Raw genomic sequence first — 22465 nt, forward strand, 5'->3', positions numbered from 1 at the left:
AAGAAGATACTGCCAGTCTGTAGACAATACTGAGCTAGATGGATCAATGGTCTGACTCAGTACAAGGCAGCTTCTGATGTTCCTATATGGCATATATAGCTTAGTACCTACCTACACAACCCAGCGAAGACAGAAAGTCCACTAGCATTTCAGTTATTTAGTAGCAACCATATGAGGGTTAAAGAGAGTGTGCATGGCCAGGGGATTGTGAGAGGTAACCATGTTCTAAAAGAAGGCAGTATTATTTTTAATAAGGGCTTGGCTTATTATGTAGTAGCCCCTTTCAGAAGGGTAGCAGCCACATGTTACAACAGAAGTAACCAAGAGTCTTATGGTATCTAAAACAAATACCACATAATCCCTTTCACGCTGTTCTCCCTTTTATAATTAATAAGGTATACTTCGTGATTCATGAATTTCAAGGAGCTGAAATGACTGTTTTCTTCTGGTTTTGTCTTGGCTGTTCTTAGGACCATTTTAAGCGTAGCAGTACTATAATACTCCCCTTTGATGCTTCATTTGTTCTTCTTCTGAAAATAAAGTTACTCTCTCAAGGACAAGAAACACAATAAAATGTGTGGCTCTTCCAGGTGCCACAGGGCTCCTTAGAAAGAAAAAATTTCTCATTCTTACTGGTACCTGTGGCTTTTAGATTTGTGTTCCTAATGCCACAAGCCCATTTAAAAACAAAAAAAGGAACTTGCTTATCAATGTGTACTTGGGGTTTCTGTTCCTAGCACCACAAGACAGCCCAATTATTATTGCTAGGAACAGAAACCCAAAAGCCACACATTGGTAGTAAACCATTTCTTTTTCCACATCATCGTCAATGATTATTATAAATGGTGAAGAAGAAGAAATGGTTTACTACCAATGAATATTATTACTATTATCATCTATTGGGCAGTCTTGTGGCACTAGGAACAGAAACCCAAAAGCTACGCACTGGTAGTAAACCATTTCTTCTTGATCATAATCATCATGAAGAAATGGTTTACTACCCATGTGTGGCTTTTGGGTTTCTGCTCCTAGCACCACAACCCTGCCCAATGAATATTATCACTATTATCATTTATTGGGCAGTCTTTTGGCACTAGGAACAGAAACCCCAAAGCTACACTTGGGTAGTAAACCATTTCTTCTTCTTCATCTATTTTATCATCACCATCGTTATTATTATTAAATGAAGAAGAAGAAGAAATGGTTCACCACCACAGTGTGGCTTTGGGGTTTCTGTCCCTAGTACCACAACCAGCCCAGACGCCACAGAAGCCACAGCACTAAGAGGAGGATTCCCGGCCAGCGTGTGGCTTTCGGAGCCGTGCTCCTTCCCAGCACCCCAAGACGCCTTAGGAAGAATCCAGAGGAATCTCCTCGAGCAGGGCTTCTACGAACCCCACACAGCCACAGGACCGGCGGTTGGGCTTTCGTGTGGTTCCACCAGACTCCGACTTGGCCACTGCTGCCTCTCCACACCGAGCGCTGCGCCAGGCGCTCTACAAATCGAGGAGGAGGAAGAGGAAGGAAACCCCCCCACGAGCGGGCTCCCTCCCTCCCTCCCGCCGCCGCCCCGCCCTCGGCCAAGCCTCACCACGGCCAGGTCGGCCGGCTCTCCCCCGGTCCTCCGGCTGCCTTTCCTCCTCTCAGTGCGACGGGCCGGGGAGCCGGCGAGCGGGGCCGCCCCTTTGTGCCATGATCGCCATCATCATCATCGCCGCCACCGCCTCGCCCGCCAGTCGCTGGGTCCGGAAAGATGGAGGCGGCCCCGACGCGCCTTCCCCCATCGCCGCGCGGCAGCTCCGCCCCGCCCCTCCCGCTCCGTCTCCACGGGCAACGGGCCACGCCCCCCTCCGCCGGACCCCGTCCCGCAGCTCCCTCGCGCGCGGCCACGCCCACCGCGACCAGGGGCTTGACCAATCGCGCAGCGCGCCAGCCTCGGCCCTTGGCTTTTCGTCCGTCCAATCATAGCGCGGCTTTTAAAAGCGTTGCACACACCCCCAACACACACCGCAAAAAAAGTGGGGGGAAGGAAAAAGGAGCCTCAGAGAAGGTGGAGGAAGGACCGCGGGAATGGAAGGCAGCGTCCGATTGGGGGCCTCGGCGGCGGAAGAGGCGGGGTCTGGTCACAAAGGTGGGCTGGGAAGGAAGAGGAAGTGCCGCGGAGGGGCCCATGGCGGAGAGGTGGGTACTGCGGCGACTGTCGGGAGGCCCAGGCTGGCCACACGCCGCCCAGGGCGAGTGGGACGGGCGGTTGCGTTGCACGTTTGTCTCGATAGAGTTCTTCTCCTTTCTCTCCTTATTTTTAGCATAGCTGTGTTTGTTTCAGCAGTCCGTTTTTATTGAATCTCGATTGCTGTTTCTGTCACGTTCACCGCCCTGCCAGGGGTCTTCGGAAGAAAGGCGGTATAAAAATATAAGCAGGCAATCATATTGGCCTTTATTGGGGTAATTCCTCCATGGGGCGCAGTGGAGTATAAATGTGGTAGAATAAATAATTAACACAACATGTTGAGATGATAGGATATTGGTAATGATATTGTAGTAATATTGGTTGAATATATTTCTATACTGCCCAAAACTTGCATCTCTGGGTGTCTTACAATTAAAATCTTGTAAACATTAAAATCATTTAGCACCCAGCATTAAAAGTATTAAAACTATACATCTAATTAATAGTCTGGGTGAACAAATGTCTCCAGTGCCTTTTAAAAAGTTTCCACGGATGGGGAGGCTCGGAACTCAACAGGGAGTGGATTCCAAAGCCCAGGGGCCGCAATGGAGGAGGCTGGTTGAGTGGGGTGGGGGGGGGGCAACCGTAGACGTACCTCCATATAATAGTGATATTGGATAATGTCACTATATTATTTACTTACATATCCTGTTTATATACTGCCTGATGTTTATTTCTAGGTGGTGCACAGAATAACAAACATAAAACTGAGTAAAAACAATTTCATAGAATAAAAACAGTTTCCTTTATTACTGTAATATTACTATACTAGTATTTTTAAGCCCGTTATAACGGGCGCTAGCTTTCTCTCACGCCTTTTAGGGTTTTGTTTTTTTTGTTTTGTTTTTTAATACTTTTCTGAGGCCGGGACCGGGGGGTGGAGCGGTGGCCCTAGAAATCCTTTTTTAAAAATGCAGCCGCGGCCGACGACGCCGACCTACCACCCTCCCTCCCAACTGCCGAGCCCACCTTACCCCGGCCCGTGTCAGTCGGGCGAAGATAATCCTTAATTTCAGAGGCAGAGAGGAGCTTGCAAATAGAGCTCCTCTCTGTGCAAAGGCTGTGCCGGAACTGGCAGCATGGACGTAAAGGACGCAGTAGGTGTCCTTTGTGCCCAAAACGCCATTTGGGGAAGAGGCTTTGCACAGAGAGGAGCTCTGCTTGCGAGCTCCTCTCTGCCTCTGAATTTAAGGTCTATCTGCACCCGAATGACACGGGCCGGGGTAAGGTGGGCTCAGCAGTTGGGTGGGAGGGTGGTAGGTCGGCGGCGTCGGCCGCGGCTGCATTTTTTCCTCCCTCCCGCCCGGCTCCGACAGCAGCGCCAGGCCTCGGCGGCGGCTCTGCCACCGCCTCAGCCGGCTTCTCCCGCCGCCTCTTCCCCCCGCCCGGCTTCAGCGGCGCGGCCAGGCCTGGGCCGCGCTGCTGCCTCTGCCAGTGTTCCCCGCCGGCGCTTACCCGGCTTCTTCGGGGCGGCCGCTTCTGGCCGCCCAAGATGGCCGCCGGGTGCTGGCGGTCGTGTCTCCCAGCTCTGTTCTGGGCATGCACTCCGCGCATGCCCAGAACAGGCGAGGCACGAACGCACGCTTGGTGTCCGTCCATGGACGGACACCAAGCATTTTATTAGAGAGGATAATAGTGGTATTGTAGTAATATCACTGTAATATTGCTACTAGTTGTTAATAGCACTTAGGGTAGTGATAAATTGATGGGTGTTTTTTTAAAAAACACTGACCTTCTTTAATGTCCTGCCATCCGCTGTACTTGAGGAAAGCTATCCACTTACTGAGGGCATTTGCGCTTGTGAAGCAGGTAATGCTGAAATAGTGGGATGTGTGTTTTAGTATTGCATTTACTATAGAGATATTCACTCCACTTCTGTTACACCTGTCTTAGTAAAAATGCCAGGTAGGGCCAATGAATTTTATGTATCCCTTCTCCTATCTGACCAGTACCCAGTTATTTCTGACAGTATGGCTAAGTTTTGCCATTTATTTATTTATTTACTACATTTATAAACTGCCCCATCTGAAGGCTTTGGGCAGTGTACAACAAACTTGATAACACTACTTGATAAAAGCTGATTAAATTGATTTTAGTACTGTGTGTTTTCTTTTTGATGAGCTCTAAATCTAGGATGAAACTTATATCCTGGTGTATTGTGTATCTTCTGCTGGTCTAGCTAAATAGTTTCATAGAGGCCATCGTTCAGTGGCAGAGCATCTGTTTTGCATGCAGAAGGTCCCAATTTCACTCCCTGGCAGCATCTTCAGGTAGAGCTGGGAAAGACCCCTATGTGAAACACTGGAACATCTGGGGGCTGGTACATTTCTGGGGCTTAACTACAAGTGTGGGCAAATAGGTTGTTGGAGAAGGCTGCTGACTGACCTGTAGATTTCCCAGGGGCTTCTCTGGCCCCTGTGAGAAATAGGATGTTGGAGAGGGAGGGCCATTTGTCTGATTTGGTAGTGGTGCTCTTATGTAGTAGCAAGAGAGAGATGGCACAGGAGTTGGTGAAATGGAGGAGCTGCAAATGAGAAGGGGGCATATCTCAGGAACACATCTGCATATCTTGTAGGTGAGGGTGGAGATGCTAATATTCTGTACTGGTTAATTCTCTCACCCTTCCTTTATTACACACTAATAAAAAACAAGACAAATATGGAGGCCAATTTCCTTTTTTAGGGGACAGAATGTATTTTAGTTATTCTGTTACATTTTAGTTAGACATTTTTTTCCAAGGAGCTTAGGTTCTCCCTAATGTTCCAAGGTTCTCCTCTCTTATCCTAGGATATTAGAGTTGGAAAGGACTTTGGGGGTCATCTAGTTCAGCCTCCTGCTCAGAGTAGGGGACTGCTTGAACATCTCAGACACATGGCTGTCCAGTCTCTGCTTGAAAACCTCGGTAGGGAACAGATTGTTCTTCTGTTGAACAGTTCTTAAAGTTGGGACATGCCAACCAATGTTTGGCCTGGATCTGCTCCCTTGTCATTTGAACCCCTTGGTTTTAGTCCTGCCCTGAAGATCAACAGAGGACAAGTCATCTTCTGTGTGACAACCCTTCAGATAGTTGAAGAGGAGTGGACTATCATGTCTCCTCCCAGGCTAAACACAGCCAGCTTCTTCAACCTTTCCTCACAGCACTGGGTTTCCAGACACCTCCAGTGTTCTCTCTAATTTTTTCCATGTGTGTGCAGAATGAGTTTTGTTCTGGGCAGCAGTATCAAGGCAGTGTGCACACAATTGCATTCATGGTGGGGCCTTCCTGATTCAACCTGAGTGGGATCTAAAATTAACTGAGCAGACACACACACAAACTTGTGAGCATGTGTGCACGCATTAGAGGGAACACTGGACCCCTCCCCATCTTTGCTGCCCTCCTCTGAACTCATCCTAGTTCGTGAATAATCCAACTGAACCATACAAGAGGAGTTGCTCGACACCTCCATAACAGACTTGCAACCAACGTGGAAGCCAGATCAGCTTGAATTGGAGAGGGGTTTAGATAAATTCATGGAGGACAGGTCTATCGATGGCTACTATGCAGAAGTTGAGTCATTCTCACCTTCTTCACAGAGTAATAAAGCTGCCAGAAAGGCTAATGAGATTTCAGGCTGCATGAACAGAGACATCCTGTCCAGGTCTTAAGAAGCAATAGTTCCACCACTCAATTCTGCACTGGTAGACCTCTTGATGTTTCTGTTTATGGAGCCTGAGATCTCGCCTTTTTGGCAGTGTTATCACTCTGTGAGGAAGGTGAGAATGACTTCCCTTAGGTCATCAAGTGAGATTCCTGGCTGGGGGGGGGGGCGGTCTCCCTGGCCCTGGTCTGACACTTTAATCAGTACATTGCATCAGCTCTCTAATTCAGTGCTTCTGTAGGTAGAATGGAACCTGAAGATCTGATCTGTTCTCTTGACCCTACTCGCTTTTAACACACACCTGGTTTTATGTGTCTGTGTCACTACTGGCTGTCTGGAAACAGCACTGTGGAGGTCACTTTCTTTTGCATAGTTTATTGGTGGCCAGTCTCTTCTGCAAGTGCTCCACAAGCTGAGTCAGGATGAGAAAATCCCTCTCTGGTGCCCAGTCTGGCCACACCGCCTGGGGAGCAGGATGGAGTGGGGGCTCATTATATGGCTGTTTGGATATAATTCTCTTCTCCATCCTTATTAGGATGAACAGCTCTGCTGGATGAGGCCCAAGGAAGCCTATCTAGTCCAATATTCTGTTTCACACAGGGGCCCACCAGATGCCTCTGGGAAGCCCACAGGCAAGAGCTGTGGGCATGCCCTCTATCCTGCTCTATCCTCACCTGAACATAAATCCCTGCAACTGGGATTTAGAGGCATCTTGCCTCTGAGGCTGGAGGTGGCCTATAGCCACCAGACTAGTAGTCATGGATAGACCTGTCCTCTGTGAATTTGTCTCTCTGTATCCGTTCAGTCATGTCCGACTCTCAGTCACTCTATGGATCAATGTACTCCATGCCATCCTATCTCATACAGCTTCCTTTAATTCCTGCCATGGTCATTCCAGTGTCATTTTTTTATACTATCCAGCCACCGAATACAAAGCCCTTGTACTGTCTAATTTGTCTAAGCCCCTCTTAAAGCCAGCCAGGCTAGTGGCCATCACCACATCCCATGGCAGAGAATTCCATAAGTTAATAAGAATGAATCTTCTTAACATGGCTGTGTTTTTGTTTCAGCAGTTTGTCTTTATTGAAGCTTTATTACACTATTTGTCTTGTTAACCGCCCTGGGGTCTTTGGACAAAAGCAATATAAATATAAGCAATACAATAAACACCTAAGCAGCCGCCCTTGTCTTCCTCAACCATGGTGCCATGTTGTGCATTTGTCTGGCTCCATGGAAGCAAATTCCAGCACAGTGTGGAGGAGTCAGGCAGGAGATGCAAGGGGGCCTTGGACTGGATGACCTGGTTCTCGAGGGGGAGGTCTGGGCTATCCCACTCCAGGCTGGCCATTGGGGGGATCGCATGATTTAGTGCTACTCCATAATACAGTAGTCTCACCTGAACATAAATCTCGCATGGCAGGGAGACGGGTTCTAGCTGAAGTTCTCCTCGTCATGCTTGTTTTTTTTCCCATGGAGAAAACTTTCGGAACGTGGGAAGCCTCCTACCAAGTCAGACCCTTGGTCCATCTAGCTCAGGATTGTAACTTGTCTACACAGACTGGCAGCTGCTTCCCCAAAGTTGCAGGCAGGAATCTTTCCCAGCTCTATCTCGGAGATGCTGCCAGGGAGGGAACCTGGGACCAAGTTCCTTGTCCCCAAAGGGCTCACAGCTTAAGAAGAATCACTGGGGAGACACCAGGAACAGCTGTGTTGGGGTTAAAAAGGAGCAATGCTTTGTTGGGGTTAAAAAGGGCCAGGTGCTGTTGCCCCCCTAAAAATAAGAGAATTGCCACTTTGAAAGGTGCCCCTTAAGCCTAGTTGGCATGGAGGAATATTCATTGATGTAAGCTCCTCCCCCATCTGCAGTCTCAGTGGTGTGGCTTTTATGTAAATTTGCCCCCTCCAGTGAGGGGGTCTGCAGGACCACCTGCTCCTGTCCGGAGGTGCTGCAAACCTTTCCTTTCTGTGGCATGCATGTGACAGGTTAATGATCTATAGCAGGAGTAGGCAGTATGCAGTTCTTCAGATGTTGCTGAACTACCACTCCCACTTTGAACTACCACTCCCCAGCCACCATTGATTACAGCTGGAGGTGATGGGAGCTGTTGTTCAGCAACATCTGGAGAATCTCACGTTTCCTACTCCCTGATTCACAGTGCACTTTGGATGTTTTGTCTGAGTGGCTGAGAACTAGAAACATCCAAGAGAAACTTATTTACAAATTAAATAAATAAATAAATATGCTGCCCCAAACTTTAGTCTCTGGGTGGTTTACAATAACATAAAACCAGTTTAAAACATATGTGGAAACTTAAAAACAATTTAACAACTTAAAAATAACCATAAATTAAAACCTCAAAATATTAGGAAGCTGAGAAAGCTTGGGCAAAAAGATGGGTTTTCAGGTGTTTTTTGAAAATTGCCAGAGATGGGGCAATTTTAACTTGCATTAAAAGCACCAGAGATATTATTCAAATATCTGCAAAGTGCTGTGGCGCTCGGGAGGTTTGTCGCATGACTATATCTGGGGGGTGATAGCCTGCTTCACTGGCTGTGATACCGGTAAAGGGTGTGGCTTGTGAGTCTGCTTGATAACATCTGACTAGCTGTATATTCTGAGCCTGAACAGTATATGATTGTGGTGCTGATAATTTAGTGCTGCAAGCATTGCATTCCACCAGACACTTCCCCCTCTTGTTGTCTCCACGTTTTTAAAAACAGTTTGTCTGATAACATTTTGCTTTAAGTGGAAGCCACAGGGGGTTAGAACAAAGAGGTATGTGGAATCTAAACTTTGGATTGCGAGCATTTTTGGGACAGGGAACAGTTTTCTCACTTTTTTGTTGTCTTTAGCATTTGTGTTATGCCACCATTCTTCACATTTTGAATTGGCAGCTTACAATTTTAAAATCTAGTATTTGAGAACTTCTGTTGAAACACAGTACATGCATAAATACATGATGATAAACAGTTCTGCATCTTGATATCATGATGATCTGTAAAAAGCCTTTCTCTGGCTTTATACAAAATGCTGCTTTATCCACTAGGCTGTACTGCTCAGACAGTTCTTGGCCAGGAAGTGCACTGTGCTTGCAGGAAATGAGATCCTGATCCTGATCTTCCTCTCTGCACAGGCTGCTCCACCATGGATGGAGGAGAAGGTAGTGCTGACCTGGTGATTAACAAAAGGTTCGTTTCGGAGGCAGAGCTAGAAGAGCGGCGCAAAAGGAGGCAGGAAGAATGGGAGAAGGTTCGAAAACCCGAAGACCCCGAAGGTATTTGACTGCTGGGATGGAGAACTTTAGGAAAAGGGCAGTAAGAGACCTTGGCAAGGACCAGTCAAACCTTGGATGCTAACCACTCAAGGGAGGAGAGCTGGTCATGTGGTAGCAAGCATGAATTGGCCCCTTTGCTAAGCAGAGTCTCCTCTAGTTTGCATTTGAATGGGAGGCTACATGTGTGAGCACTGTAAGATCTTCCCTTTGGGGATGGGGCTGTTCTGGGAAGAGCATCTGTGTGGTTCCAAGGTTCCTCACTGGTATCTCCAAGATACAGCTGAGAGGGACTCCTGCCTGCAACTTTGGAGAAGCCGCTGCCAGTCTGTGTAGACAGTGTTGAGCTAGATGGACCAAGGGTCTGATTTGGTAGAAGGCAGATTCCTATGTTCCCAACCTGAAATATATTCACACTGGCCCAGTTAAAACAACAACAAAATTTATATATCTCTTTTTAACAAAAGTGTCCAAAGCGCTTTACATAGAGAAATAATAACTAAATAAATAAGATGGATCCCTGTCCCCAAAGGGCTCACAATCTAAAAAGAAACATAAGATACACCAGCAACAGTCACTGGAGGGGTACTGTGTTGGGGGTGGATAGGGCCAGTTCTCCCCCTGCTAAATAAAGAGAATTGCAACGTTAAAAAGGTGCCTTGTTGCCTAGTTAGTGTCCCTTGGGCTTCCATGCTTTCTCCTCCTCTTGCATGTACTAATCCTGGCTTGCAGCAACTAGAGTTTGCCAGCTGAGTCTTATTGGACAAATTATGGTCACTGCAGATTCTACTTTGCCTTCCAACTGAAGCTAGAGAACCATGTTTTGGAAGGAGCTGTAGCCCAATATTATTTTCTGAGGTACATTGACTATGTCGGCAGGAGCAGTCAGAACTTCTAGCCTTTGAAGAGTTCTGTCCAGTGAACCATAGAACTCTAAAGGCAAATGGCAAGAGACTCTAAGGCAGGCCTGCTCAACTTAGCTCCCCCCCAGCTGTGTTTGGATTACAACTCCTATAATCTCCAGCTACAGCAGCCAAAAGCCAGGGATTATGGGAGTTGTAGGCCAACATCTGCAGGAGAGCCAAAGTTGAGTAGCCATTCTCTAAGGACACGTGAAGACTCGAGGGCTGTTCTCATGGTCCTCGGAAGGGTAGGAGATTCGTCCTTTGAGTTCAGCAGCACTCTCATTTCCTGCTCATCTGGAAATAAAAAGCAAGGTAGGAGGGGGAGGAAGTGATTGTGTACAAGACACGCTGGGTGTGAGGGCTTTTCTTCCTACCTCATTCAACAGCTGAGGATGACTGAGCCTAACAATTTCAATTATGAAATTACAATCCTGAACTTGGGTAGGACACACCTCCTACCCCACTGAGGATCGTGAGAACAGCCCTAGATGAATGCCAAAGATGAAATGGGGACTGAGAGCATAGTGCTAGGCATATTTACCCAAGAGTAAGTTGCACTGTGTTAAGTGGATCTTATTCCCATGTCAATGTGCAGGATTGCAGCCTTGGTTTGATATTGTCTTGGGCTGCAATCCTATGCACGTGTACCTGGGATCAAGCTCCGTCGAACTTCATCTTAAGTAATGCATCTTACTTCTGCATTGGATTGCAGTGTAAGGGCTACTTGGGTACGAAGCAATCATTCACTGAATATTCTGCCTCAGTTTTTAAGCAAAAGAATGCTTACTGGGGTGGTACCAAACTTTATGTGAAAAAGGAACTAGAGATAGCTAGAAGAGTTATGGAAGGATACCCTAGACCAGGGGTGGTGATTAGAAATATTCCTATACTGGTTTTCAACAAACAGTTCTCAAAGCAAGTTTACACAGAAAAAAGAATAAGGTGGTTTCCTATCCCAAAAGAAAGATGGGCAGCAGCAACAGTCACTGGAGAGTCACTTTAGGGACAGGTAAGAGTGTCACCTGTGCCTCTCTGCTCGTTTAGCAGGGGTGCCAAGCTTTGGTCCCCAGATGTTGTTGGACTGCAGTTCGCAGCATCCCTAGCCACAATGGCTGAAGGGAGTGATGGGTTTTATCCTAACATCTGAGTATCCAAGCTTAGGAACCTATGGCCTAGGAGAAGACGACTGTTCCTGCTTGTGTCTGCTTCATGGAAATCATGAGCAGAGCCCCATGTATCAGCTGGCAACTGATAGCAACTTGCCTGATAATCTCAGGCAAATCATCAAATAGAAGTACTTTTTCACACTGCGTATAATCAACTTGTGGAATTCTCTGCCACAAGATGTGGTGACAGCCAAAAACCTGGATGGTTTTAAGAGGAGTTTGGATAACTTCATGGAGGAGAGGTCTATCATTGGCTACTAGTTGGAGGACTATAGGCCACCTCCAGCCTCAAAGGCAGGATGCCTCTGAGTACCAGTTGCAGGGGAGTAACAGCAGGAGAGAGGGCATGCCTTCAACTCCTGCCTGTAGGCTTCCAGTGGCATCTGGTGGGCCACTGTGTGAAACAGGATGCTGGACTAGATGGGCCTTCCTGGGTCTGATCCAGCAGGTCTGTTCTAGTGTTATCTCCAGCAGGTGACCCATAAGGGAGGCTTACAAAGTTTGGTTCTCTTTTTCCTTTAGAGCAGATGTAACTAACAATTGTGTAGGGAGCTAGTAACTTCTCTGGACTGATATGCAAAGTTGACGGAGAATATTCTGGGAGTGAATCTTCTCCCAAACAACTTGCTTTCAAAGCAGTCGCCTGGAAAGTGTCTGCTTATCTGTTGCTCTTCCACCTCCCAGAATGTCCTGAAGAGGTTTACGACCCCCGGTCGCTTTATGAAAGACTTCAAGAACAGAAGGACAAGAAGCAGCAGGAGTTTGAGGAGCAATTCAAATTCAGTAAGTTCTGACCCAGGGATGTGTTCCTTTTCTTCAGTACTTCTTGATGAAATTTTTGCCCAAGCAGGCAAAGATGAGCTTCTTATAGAGCTTATTTTCATTTTAGGTCAATGCCGGAATTATGGAAGGGATGGAGGGTAGTGTCTGAAATGTGCAAAATATGTCAGTAACTGAATCAGAGTTTTTGGACATCACTTCTGATTCCGTTACCAGTGTATTTTGCACATTTCAGACACAATTTAAGGGTTTTGTAAAAATATGGAGATATAAGTGATAGAGAGGTAGATAGATAGCCAGTCAGTGGCTGTATATAATATCAAGCTGAAAATTTCATTTATGGCTACAGTCTTTGAACAAGCAGTAACGTGTATGTTTCCGTTACCCTTGGACTTGCCCGTTTGTTAAAAAGCATTACTATTCTCTTTTATAAAGCACTGAAAAGCTGCATTAACCAGAGTGGCTGTAAAACATCCGTTGCTGCCTCCTGGTCCCTTGGCTCTATTGGGTTTCTGAGTAGTCTGTTGTCTTCTCAAGGCCTGTTCTTTTTTTCTCCTCCTTCAGAAAATATGGTCCGAGGCCTAGACGAAGACGAGACCAAATTCCTCGATGAGGTTTCTCGACAGCAAGTGCTAATAGAAAAGCAGCGAAGAGAGGAAGATCTGAAGGAGCTGAGCGAGTACCGAATATCCTTTGCTCTGGAGCGACTTTTCTCACCCTGCTTCAAAATGTAAAAAGTGGCAGGCAGCTGGGTCATGAAGAGCATGTGGGAATGTCATGAGCTGAAGAGCTTCTCGTTACCTTGTGTAGTTACCTGTGTTTAAGTGGCATAGTCTCTTTCATTGCCATGGCGGTGAAAAGGCAGACCTAGTGACTGTGTGGTGCTTATTATTTGAAATGTTTACCCCAGGGTTCTCAGAATTGGGTCCCCAGATGTAAGTCTGGTCTCGCAGTGGTGAGCTTGAATTGTCCCCTTTGTTGAGTAGGGTTTGCATTTGGCTGGGTGATAACATGTGAACGCTGTCTATTACAAGATATTCCCTTGGGGGCAGGATTGGGCTGCAGCTAGGTGGATGCATGCCAAAGGTTCCAGGATCAATCCAATCCCTGGCAGCATCTCCAGGTAGGCTGAGAGAAACTCCTGCCTGAAACCTTGGAGAAGCCGCCTACAGTCAGTGTAGACAGTACTGATCCGGATGGCTCAGTGGTCTGGCACTGTATAATAAAAATGCTCATATCATAATGCCCTTATACAAATCTATGGTGCAGCCACATTTGAAGTACTGTGTACAGTTTCAGTCACCATATCTGAAGGGCATTATAGAATGGGGAAAGGTGCAGAAGAGGGCAACCAAGATGATCAGGGCCTGGTGCATCTTCATTATGAGGTAAGGATGCAGCATCTGGGGCTTTTTAGTTTGGAGACGAGGTAACTACGGGGAGACATGATAGAGGTGTATAGAATTATGCATGGAGCGGAGAGTGTGGACAGAGAGAAATTTCCCAGTCTCTCACAACACTAGAACCAGGGGTCATCCCATGAAACTGATGGTCAGGATATTTAGGACCAACAAAAGGAAGTACTTTTTCTCCCAGGGCACAATCTATGGAATTCCCTGCCGGGGAAGCAAGCTGGCCTGCGGCCTGTGCCCCTGCTGGGTAGTTTGCGGAGGCTGCCAAAACAACCTCAACAGCCTTTTTGCAGGACACCTGGTTAATTTAGGTGCACATTCACAGGAAGCTTCCTTTCTAGCACAATAACACAAACGCAACTACAGTTGGTGTCCTAGAGGGAGGTGGCTCCCTAGAGAGCCCCATACTCTCAGCAGGAAGGTAATTCTTTCGCTGAGCACTTGTAAATTGAAGCATCCCATGCACTTTAAAATGCAAGGGTTAGAGGTGCTAAAACTCTGTAGCTCAGGGATTTCCCAACATATTGGGTCCCCATATGTTGTGGGACCACACTCCCTTCACCCCATGGGGATCGTGGGAGTTGTAGTCCATCCAGCAACACCTGGGGACCCAAGGTTGGGAACCCCAAATTAGTCAGCAGGACAATCTGCAAGCTAAATGCATTGGCTCCTGCTTCTGACCCCTTGCTGCAGCCCCATTTCTGAACCTAGTGCTAGTTCCTGAAAGTGTTGGACTTGAAACCCTTGGCGCTTCTGGCCACCTTAGGAATAGATGTTGAAGGCAAGCAGGGAGGTCTTATTTCTGCATATATACCTATTGCAGGTAAATCAGCTTATAACTGTATCATGGCTAAATGTTTTGTTTGAGAGCGGAGGAAAGTAAGGCTCATTGTTGTCCCAGACAGAACTGTATAGCAACTGTTAGCAGTTCCATCAGAATTGCTCATATTTCATCTTACCCAGTTGTTTCCATGGAGCCTTTGGCCCAGATCCCTAGCCCCACACATTCTGTTGCAGCTAAGCCTGGCTCTGTATCAGTGAAATAATCTCATTTTCTTTCCCAGTTCCCCCCTGCCTCTGCTCCAGCCCCCTTCCTGCAGAGGGCTATAGCTCAGTGGTAGAGCATCTGCTTTGCAAGCAGAAGGTCCTAGGTTCAGTCCCTGGCAGCGACTCCAGGCAGGACTGGGAAAGACCTCTGAGATCCTTGCAGAGATGCCACCAGTCAGAGCAGACAGTTGTTCAACTAGATGGAGCCTTTGACTCAGTAGAAGACAGCTTTAAGTGTTCATCTGTTGTTTTCCTTATGTTTGTTTTAAGATTATGGGCCCCTTGGGACAGGGCAGAGACCGAGTTCTCTGCAGAAGACCATGAGTGCAGATGATACTGTAAATACAGCACTATCCTCAGTCCAGTTCAGGACTTCTTCTTATAGGAAGGGTACATTGCAGCTCCTGTGTCCAGTATCTTAACGGATTTGACTGCTGCCTTTACTAAGTCAGACCTTTGGTCTATCTAGCTCAGTATTGTCTACTACACAGAAAATGGAGATACTGCGAAGGATTGAACCTAGGACCTTCTGCATGCAAAGCAGATGCTCTTCTACTGAGCTGTGGCCCCTTCCCCTAAAGAGAATAGCTTACATTGAGCTTACTGTAAGTGAGCTTACAAAGCTCACTTGTAGTTGCCCATCCAAATGCAAACTGGGGCAGGTTCTGCTTAGCAAAGGCGACAATTCAAGGCCCGCTCTCCTCTCCTACTTCTCTTATTGATGTGTGCTCTTTTACCGTCCGTTGTGCTTGACTGTGTACATTGTTGTCAAGCCTTAGGTCTGCCTGAACCAGAAAAGGTGAGGCAGAAGCTATTTAACGGAGCAGTTTGCTTTCCAAAGCATGCTCATGTTCAAAAGGATGCTTTAGCAGATGCTGTTCGTGAGACTCTCCACAAGGGAGCATCAGAGAACTGCTTTCAAAAGTGATCGGGAAGTTGTGACATGACAGTAGTTGAGATGAGGAAGTTAGAACTGCCAAAGGCTGGGTCATGTGCCCAGGAAGCTGAATAATGCTGCAGGATATACAGTTCACTGGTGTGACCAATTAAAGCTTGCAGACTTGTAGGAAAGTACATCCCGAAAAGATCAGTCTCAGTTTTTCTGTACAGGTTTCAAGAACATTCCTGCACAAGCCTTCCAAGACCATGTTCTTCATTGTAAGGCTTAGTGGCCAGTGGCAGCCCCCATTAAATAGTGCGGGTCCCTGACAGATGGTTGGTTGGGCTTGCGTGAAGCTTGGGCCATAGCCAAGAACTCTGTACAGTCCCCTGGCATCTGGAGGTGACCATGGGCATGTGGTAATGACCACCCGTTAGGATGGCTTTAAAAGGGGTTTGGACAAATTCTTGGAGGACAGGTCTATCCATGGCTACTGGTCTTGATGGCTATGGGCTACCTCCAGGCTCAGAGGCAGGGTGCCTCCAAATACCAGTGTTGGGAGCAGCGGCAGGAGATGGAGCATGCTTTCATCTCCTGGTTATGTGGCTTCTCAAGGCATCTGGTGGGCTGCTGTGGGAAACGGGATGCTGGACCTAGATGGGCCTTGGGTCTGATCCAGCAGGGCTGTGTTTATGACCATTCCCATCATGCAGTGCTATGTTTTTCCCAGTGCCAGGGGACTGCTTGAAGGGAAACGGAGCCCGCTTGAGCCCCTGCACCATCTTGGGAGGCATGTGCAGTGGCCTTCTCCATTGCTGCCCCGCGGCTTGGGAATGTACTCCGTGTTGAAATAAGAGCATCCCCATCTCTGACAGCTTTTTAAGAAGTTGTAAAGATGCATCTGTTCACCCAGGCTTTTAATTAGATTTACTGCTTTAATGTTTCAATGTTGTTTTTATTGTAGACCCCCCAGAGATGTAAGTTTTGGGCAGTATATAAATACAATATAGTGCTGGAGGAAAGCCCTAGGAAGGGCTACACTCTCCTTGAGTTCTTAAAGGGAGGAGTCCATCTCTCTTCAAGGGCCCTCTCCATACTGAGAAAAGTGCAGTACTGTGTGAAGGCCAGCACAGTGGGAAATGGCCCTCATAGTGAAGATACAGTATTTGGCCAAAGTGGCCCTCACCTGGAAAATAGCGAAGGTCACTGTTCCAAGATATCAGTGTTAACAAAGCACATGGGCTTCTGATACTGCTGCAATTGCAGGCACTGACCCAAGAGGGGTTTCATTCTTGGTTTGGTTTCTTACATGCCAGTCGCTCCTTCTCCAATTCTGTTCAGCCCTTAACCTTGAATCCACAGCACTTTGGCAAAGGTGGGAGTCAGTGCCGACCCCAAGAAAGAGGCAGAGAAGAAACTGCCCGTGAAGCCAGTGGAAAACAAGAGCAAGTTCTCTCAGGCAAAGCTGTTGGCAGGCGCTGTGAAACATAGAAGGTAAGCCCGCCAAACATCTGCCTGCGGAGGCTTTGGAGTGTGACAAAGTGAGGGAGGCTCTGCTGTCTCAATTGGCCAAACCAGGGAAAGCGAAGGCCCTGCAAGCTGCGGAGCGCAAAGCCCTCCGATACCCTCCCATCTTCTCAGTGCTGGGATTATAAGCATATTTATTCGGGAGTCTAGGAATGAATCTTTATCAAGTGAAAAGCCCATCTGCAGAGAGCTGCCTTTCAAAAAGCCAAATCCTGCCTAGATCCCAGAACCAGCCCAACTTGGCACGGGCTTCCATGTCCCATGTGGTGGTGGTGGTGCATGAGTAAGAGGAGAAGCCAGCTCTTAAGGTGCTGACATGCAGGAGAGCCTTCAACTCTGCTTCCTTCTTGATGTTGTGTTTTTTCTTGCAGTTCAGAAGGTACCAGCAGTGTGAAAAGATTGAAGCTTGATCCAGATCCTGACCATGACAAGGTTCCCGGTACGTGTCTGTGCATGGATGCCGGGCCAAGCTCCTTGTCGAGTTAGCTGTGTGTTGGCTGGGTTGTCTTTTGTGGGCATAAGCCTATTCAGGTGTTGAGTTGTACCTGCATTCAAATGCCTATCCATGTGTTTGTGCAGCTGTACATACATTCATTTCAAAAGTGAGTCTGGGTACAGGCCCCTCAAATGCATGGCTCAGAGAGGCACTGTACTGTTCCTTCTAAACATAGCATGTGAATGAGTGTGCATAAGAAGAGCTTTTCCGGGTCAGGTCCAGGCCGATCTCATCCAGCACCCCGTTGCCCACAGTAGCTCACCAGATGCTTCTGAGAAGCTCACATGGAGGAAATGAAGATATGCCCTCTCTCCTGCTGTTATTTAGCAGGAGGTATTTAGCAATACCAATATTTAGGAGGTATTTTGCAACTGGTATTTAGAAGCATCTTGCCTCTGAGGCTGGAGGTGGCCTATAGCCCTCGGACTAGTAGACCGTTAGACCTGATAGACCTGTCCTCTGTTAGTTTGTCTAAGTCCCTTTTAAAGCCATCCAAGCTGGTGGCCATCACCACATCCTGTGGCAGAGAACTCCACAAATTAATTATGCCCTGTGTGATAAACTCCTTCCTTTTGTCAGTCCTATATTTTCCTGGCCATCAGTTTCATGGGCTGACCCCACTGGCTCTAGGGTTGTGAGGGGGAGAAAAATTCCTCTCTCTCCACACCATGCATAACTTACAGCTCATATAAGTGTTGAGCATAACATCTGCCTAGGGCTATCTAGCCTCCATTGATTGCAGCAGGTGGCTTCCTGCTGTTACATACTGTAGGTAGAGTCTTGGAGAGGGACACGCTTTCTTCCTCGCTCCTCATAAGGAATTCCTTACTGACTCCCCTTTCAAACAAAATTAAGAACATAAGAGAAGCGTATTGTTTAGATCAGACCAGAGATTCCCAGGGTCCCTTGGGTCCTTAGGTGGTGTTGGACTGGGAATGGTGGGAGTTGTAGTTCAGTGACAGCTGGCGAGCCAAGGTTGCCTACCCCTGTCCTTGGACAACCAGAGTTCCTTCCAAGGCAGGCTTGCTGGGGAAAGCTGAGAGCCTGAAGCTTGCTGGAACACATCCTTGAGTTGTTGCTACAGCTGAGCTGAGCTTTGACTCTTCGCTTCTGGAGCAGAGCGGAGCTGCCTGGGAAGTTGTGTAACTGAAGACCCAAGCACCTCCTGGATCTCCATCTGCTCCATTCTCTCCACTTCCAACAATCTCTGGGCTAATTAGTGATGGGAGGCTGGCTGTATCCTTCCCCCTGAAATGTTCATCACTCTCCCACATGCTTGACGGGATTTGCCACTTGGTCCATGCTTTGCTTTTGTGTGGCTGTCATGGCATGAAGTGAGTGAAGGGAAACGGAGTTCGTAGAGTGGCTACCCTTCTTCTGACCTGACAACCGGGTAGGCAGTTATGCCTGGGGATGATGGGAGTTGTAGTTCAGCGACAGCAGGAGAGCCAAAGTGGGTCAGAAATGTATTCCCAGGTCATTTTTGCCCAGACTCACTGCAAAGGGGCAAGCAGAAGAAAGAGATGGATGCCAAGTGTGTGTTGCCATCCAAGCCTTCCACAGCTTGGAGCATGTTGTTCTTTTCAACCTGTCCAGGTTGCCTGTCTCTCCCTGTGCTTGCCCCTACCCGAGCTCCACAGGCTGTCATTCTCCTGGTTGGGGATAAGAGTCCCCTGTCCCCAGACAACCAGAGTTCCTTCCAAGGCAAGCTTGCTGGGGAAAGTTGAGAGAACTGGCAAAGGAGAGACTGAAGCCTCCTGGTTGGGGATAAGAATCCCCAACCGTTCTGGTTCTTCACTTATAGCCCACTCTTCCTTCAAGGAGCACAGAGCAGTGTACATGGTTATGTTGTTCCTTGCAACAACCCTGCGAGGTAGGTTATGCTGGGACAGAAGTGACTGGCCCAGAGCCACCTAGTGAGTTGCTTGGTTGATTTGAACTCGGTCTTCCCAGTGCTAGTCATAGGAACATAGGAAGCTGCCTTATACTGAATTGGACCATTGGTCTATCTAGCTCAGTATTGTCTACACAGACTGGCAGTAGCTTCTCCAAGATTTCCGACAGGAGTCTCTCTCGGCCCTATCTGGAGATGCCGGAGGGAACTTGGAACCTTCTGCATGCAGGTGCTTTTCCTGGAGGGGTTCCATCCCCAAGGCAGGTTTTCTTAACTTTTGGTCCTGAGATGTTGTTGGACTACAACTCCCATCATCCCCGCCATGTCCTTGGTGGCTGGGGGTGATGGGGGTTCAACAACATCTGGGGACCCAAGGTTTAGAAACCCTACTCTAAGGGTGTGCACAGACTGGTTCGCCATCGAAACTAGGCTGGTTTGATGGTGAACTGGTTCAAGCTGGTTCATCGGTTCGACAGGCCCAGCCAGTTGGTCCAACCAAACTGCCATGAATGGTCCATGCACATCCCTATGCTGCCCTAAGGGGAATATCTTACAGTGCTAACATGTAGTCTCTCATTCCAACCACCGCTGTACCACACTAACTCTTTCTGACCATGGGACCTTCTCCATGGGACCATTCTGAGCATCTCCAGCTGGGCGAATGACAGCTCCGGGCATGGTAGGGAGAAGGGAAGGCACCTGATCTACTGCTAAAGCCTCTTTATGTAGCAAAATAAAGTCAAATACCACTCAGGTCTTTGGGCAGTGCATATCCAGTAATACCTGTTTTTCTTTAAAATGTGCCCCCCCCCACCATCCCAGTGCACTTATCAGTGGACACCTCCACATCATATGGTGTATATCGGCCTTTTCCGCTTTGCCTTTCCTTTGATCTTGATTTACATTATAAACATGTCACAGACTTAAACTAGCAACAGTTCTGGGGTCTTAGGACAAAGGTGGTATATAAATAAATCCATAGCTGATTGTCTTAATGCCGTGGTTCCCGACCTATGGTACTCCAGATGTTGATAAACTACAACTCCCATCATCCCCAGGTACAATGTATTGTGGTTGGGGATGGTGGGAGTTGTAGTTCAGCAACATCTGGAATAGGCTGGGAACCCCTGCCCTAATGCCAAGAGAGGGCAGGATGCCATAGAGGTCTGAGGATGGAAATCCCTATGCTAGTGCTTGAGGTTCCTACGTTCAGACAGTCTTTCAAACAAATTGGAAGTGTGGATCGTAACCGGATCCAGCTCCTGCTCTCTTCTCGGGTAACAGCCTGCCTTTATTTCCCCCCTCCTTCCAGAAAAGCCGTCTTGTGTCCCTCTGGGCAGCAACTCCATGAGCGGATCTGCACTCCATTGCCCCTCGGCTGCCGTGTGCATTGGAATCCTGCCTGGCCTCGGGGCCTACTCAGGAAGCAGTGACTCGGAGTCCAGCTCAGACAGCGAAGGCACCATCAACTCCACTGGCAAGATCGTCTCCTCGGTATTCCGTGGCAGCAATTTCTTTGATGCCCCTCTGTAGGGTCCTTCCTAGCCCTGTAGATGCTCAAGTGGGACTTCTTTTCTTTTGTCGCCCTCCGAACTTCCAACTTCTCCAGTCTCTCTCTTTCAGATAATACCAAAATAATGTACTGATGCCGTCTCTGTGGCTGTGTGTCTCTCTATTTTTCTTCCTCTGTGTTCCGTTTGGGGATGGGGATCTGTGTCATAAACTTCTACCCAGAAATACATGAGTTGGAACAAAAGACTGGAGACTTTTGAGGTTCAGGAATGGAGAGAAGAACCTTGTCCCTTAAGGCAGGGATTCTCAAATCTGAGTCCCCAGATGTTGTTGGACTTTAGCTCTCATGGCCTTTGGCTATTGTGGCTAGAGACTATGGGAGCAGAAGCCGAGCAACATCTAGGGACCCAAGTTGGAGAACCTTGCCTTAAGAGTTTGTAGAAGCAGAGAGAATGCTGGGGATGTTAGCAAGCTGGTTTTTAAGAAGTATTATTGTTGGGGCCTGGATGTCTGGCAGGCTTGGGTGTGTGGGCTGGCACTCTCTTTAGTTTCAAGTGTTGGTTTTTATTGTATATCTGGGAAGTGTGGAGGAGAGCAAAATCGAGCAGATGGTGAGAAGCAAAATGCCTTGACACTGTATGAAAGTTTTAGTGTTGCATCTGATTAAAGAAATCCTGAATGCATTTTTTAAAAATCTTGACTGTTACCATTCACAATTATTCACTCTTCCAGTCCTTCTGCTGTACTTGGCTCCGACTCCTCGCCATACATCTCGGAGGAGGCTGAACTCCTCATCCTGTGGCATTCAGTCTCTCTGTGTTGCTAGGAACCCTCTGCTTCCCTCAAAGGCTCTTGGGGGTTTCTCAGCAAGTTCAGGAATGAGCCTTGATTTCTGCAGATTCTTGCGAAAATGAGTAGCTTCCTTAGGGGTGGCTCTTCCAGAAGGCTGGGTAAGACAACTGCCTCAAGGAGCTTCCTATTGGGCACAAGTGCGAAGGCACTCTTCTTTAAGGGCAAGTTCACACACAAAGCAGATTGCTTGCTGCTTTGTATTGGCTATGGTTCTAGGATAGGTTTGGAAACCCAGGTCCCTGGATATTGGAGTGCAATGCTCCTCATTCCCATAACAATGGTATTGGTTAATTGGTTCCCCTGTGCAAAATGACTGCAATTTTATCAAATTGTTCAGAGACAGGAATAAAGAAGAGGTGACAACAGGCAGGAATCTCCAAGTTTAACAATGTTATCACCAGTTTTCCATCTGTAGGTGTGCCACAAATCCCGATGAGCATTCATGCCCTGAGATGCTACTGATGGCCAAAATGTGTGGGTCTGGCTCACAGACTAGGGGGAGAATCCTGTCCAAGTGTGTCCTCTCCTCCTTGCTATGATATTTGGGGGGGTGGGGGCAGCAGGCTGCAACGTGTGTGTATGTGTGCGCGCGCGTGCTCTTTCTCAGAACTAGTGCTGTTTGTCTGATACCAGCTAAATAACAGCAAAGGGAAGGCCCATATAAGAAAACTGACACCCAACTTTACCATCAAAGCCAAGAGGTAAGTAATAGAAACAATACTGTTTTGCTTTAAACTTGTCCTTGTGTCTGTCTAGGAGGGAGCACTGCCCTAGGAGGGATGTGGCATCTTTCCAGGGAAATGGCTTAGCCAATAACGCCTAATGGAGTGTAAGAAAAAGACTAATTGCCAATG

At 47.6% G+C, this 22465-nt stretch overlaps 2 protein-coding genes across 2 annotated transcripts in view; one reads left to right on the forward strand and one right to left on the reverse strand.

Annotated features, from left to right (window-relative positions):
• Nucleotides 1-1791, reverse strand: part of RSPRY1 (ring finger and SPRY domain containing 1) — a 48373-nt gene extending 46582 nt beyond the window's left edge. The window contains exon 1 of the mRNA XM_053270414.1: nt 1592-1791. The gene's annotated coding sequence lies outside the window, so the exon portion shown is untranslated. The remainder of the gene's footprint in view (nt 1-1591) is intronic.
• A 315-nt stretch (nt 1792-2106) lies between these two features.
• PSME3IP1 (proteasome activator subunit 3 interacting protein 1) lies at nt 2107-21442 on the forward strand. The gene is made up of 7 exons (XM_053270420.1): nt 2107-2131; nt 9003-9143; nt 11896-11994; nt 12556-12677; nt 16691-16824; nt 17229-17296; nt 20560-21442. Exons 2-7 carry the CDS (start codon nt 9014-9016, stop codon nt 20778-20780), a joined length of 774 nt encoding a protein of 257 aa, XP_053126395.1. The 5' UTR covers nt 2107-2131; nt 9003-9013; the 3' UTR covers nt 20781-21442.
• Nucleotides 21443-22465: the final 1023 nt, after the last annotated feature.

Source organism: Hemicordylus capensis, chromosome 9, assembly GCF_027244095.1.
Source record: "Hemicordylus capensis ecotype Gifberg chromosome 9, rHemCap1.1.pri, whole genome shotgun sequence".
Classification (NCBI taxonomy): domain Eukaryota; kingdom Metazoa; phylum Chordata; class Lepidosauria; order Squamata; family Cordylidae; genus Hemicordylus; species Hemicordylus capensis.

What these genes read in the sequence shown, in the direction of transcription:
- PSME3IP1 (XM_053270420.1), top strand. Translation starts at nt 9,014, where the DNA reads ATGGATGGAGGAGAAGGTAGTGCTGACCTGGTGATTAACAAAAGGTTC. An exon ending in GGCGCTGTGAAACATAGAAG is followed by an intron (nt 16,825 to 17,228) that starts GTAAGCCCGCCA and finishes TTTTTCTTGCAG; the next exon opens with TTCAGAAGGTACCAGCAGTG. An exon ending in TGACCATGACAAGGTTCCCG is followed by an intron (nt 17,297 to 20,559) that starts GTACGTGTCTGT and finishes CCCTCCTTCCAG; the next exon opens with AAAAGCCGTCTTGTGTCCCT.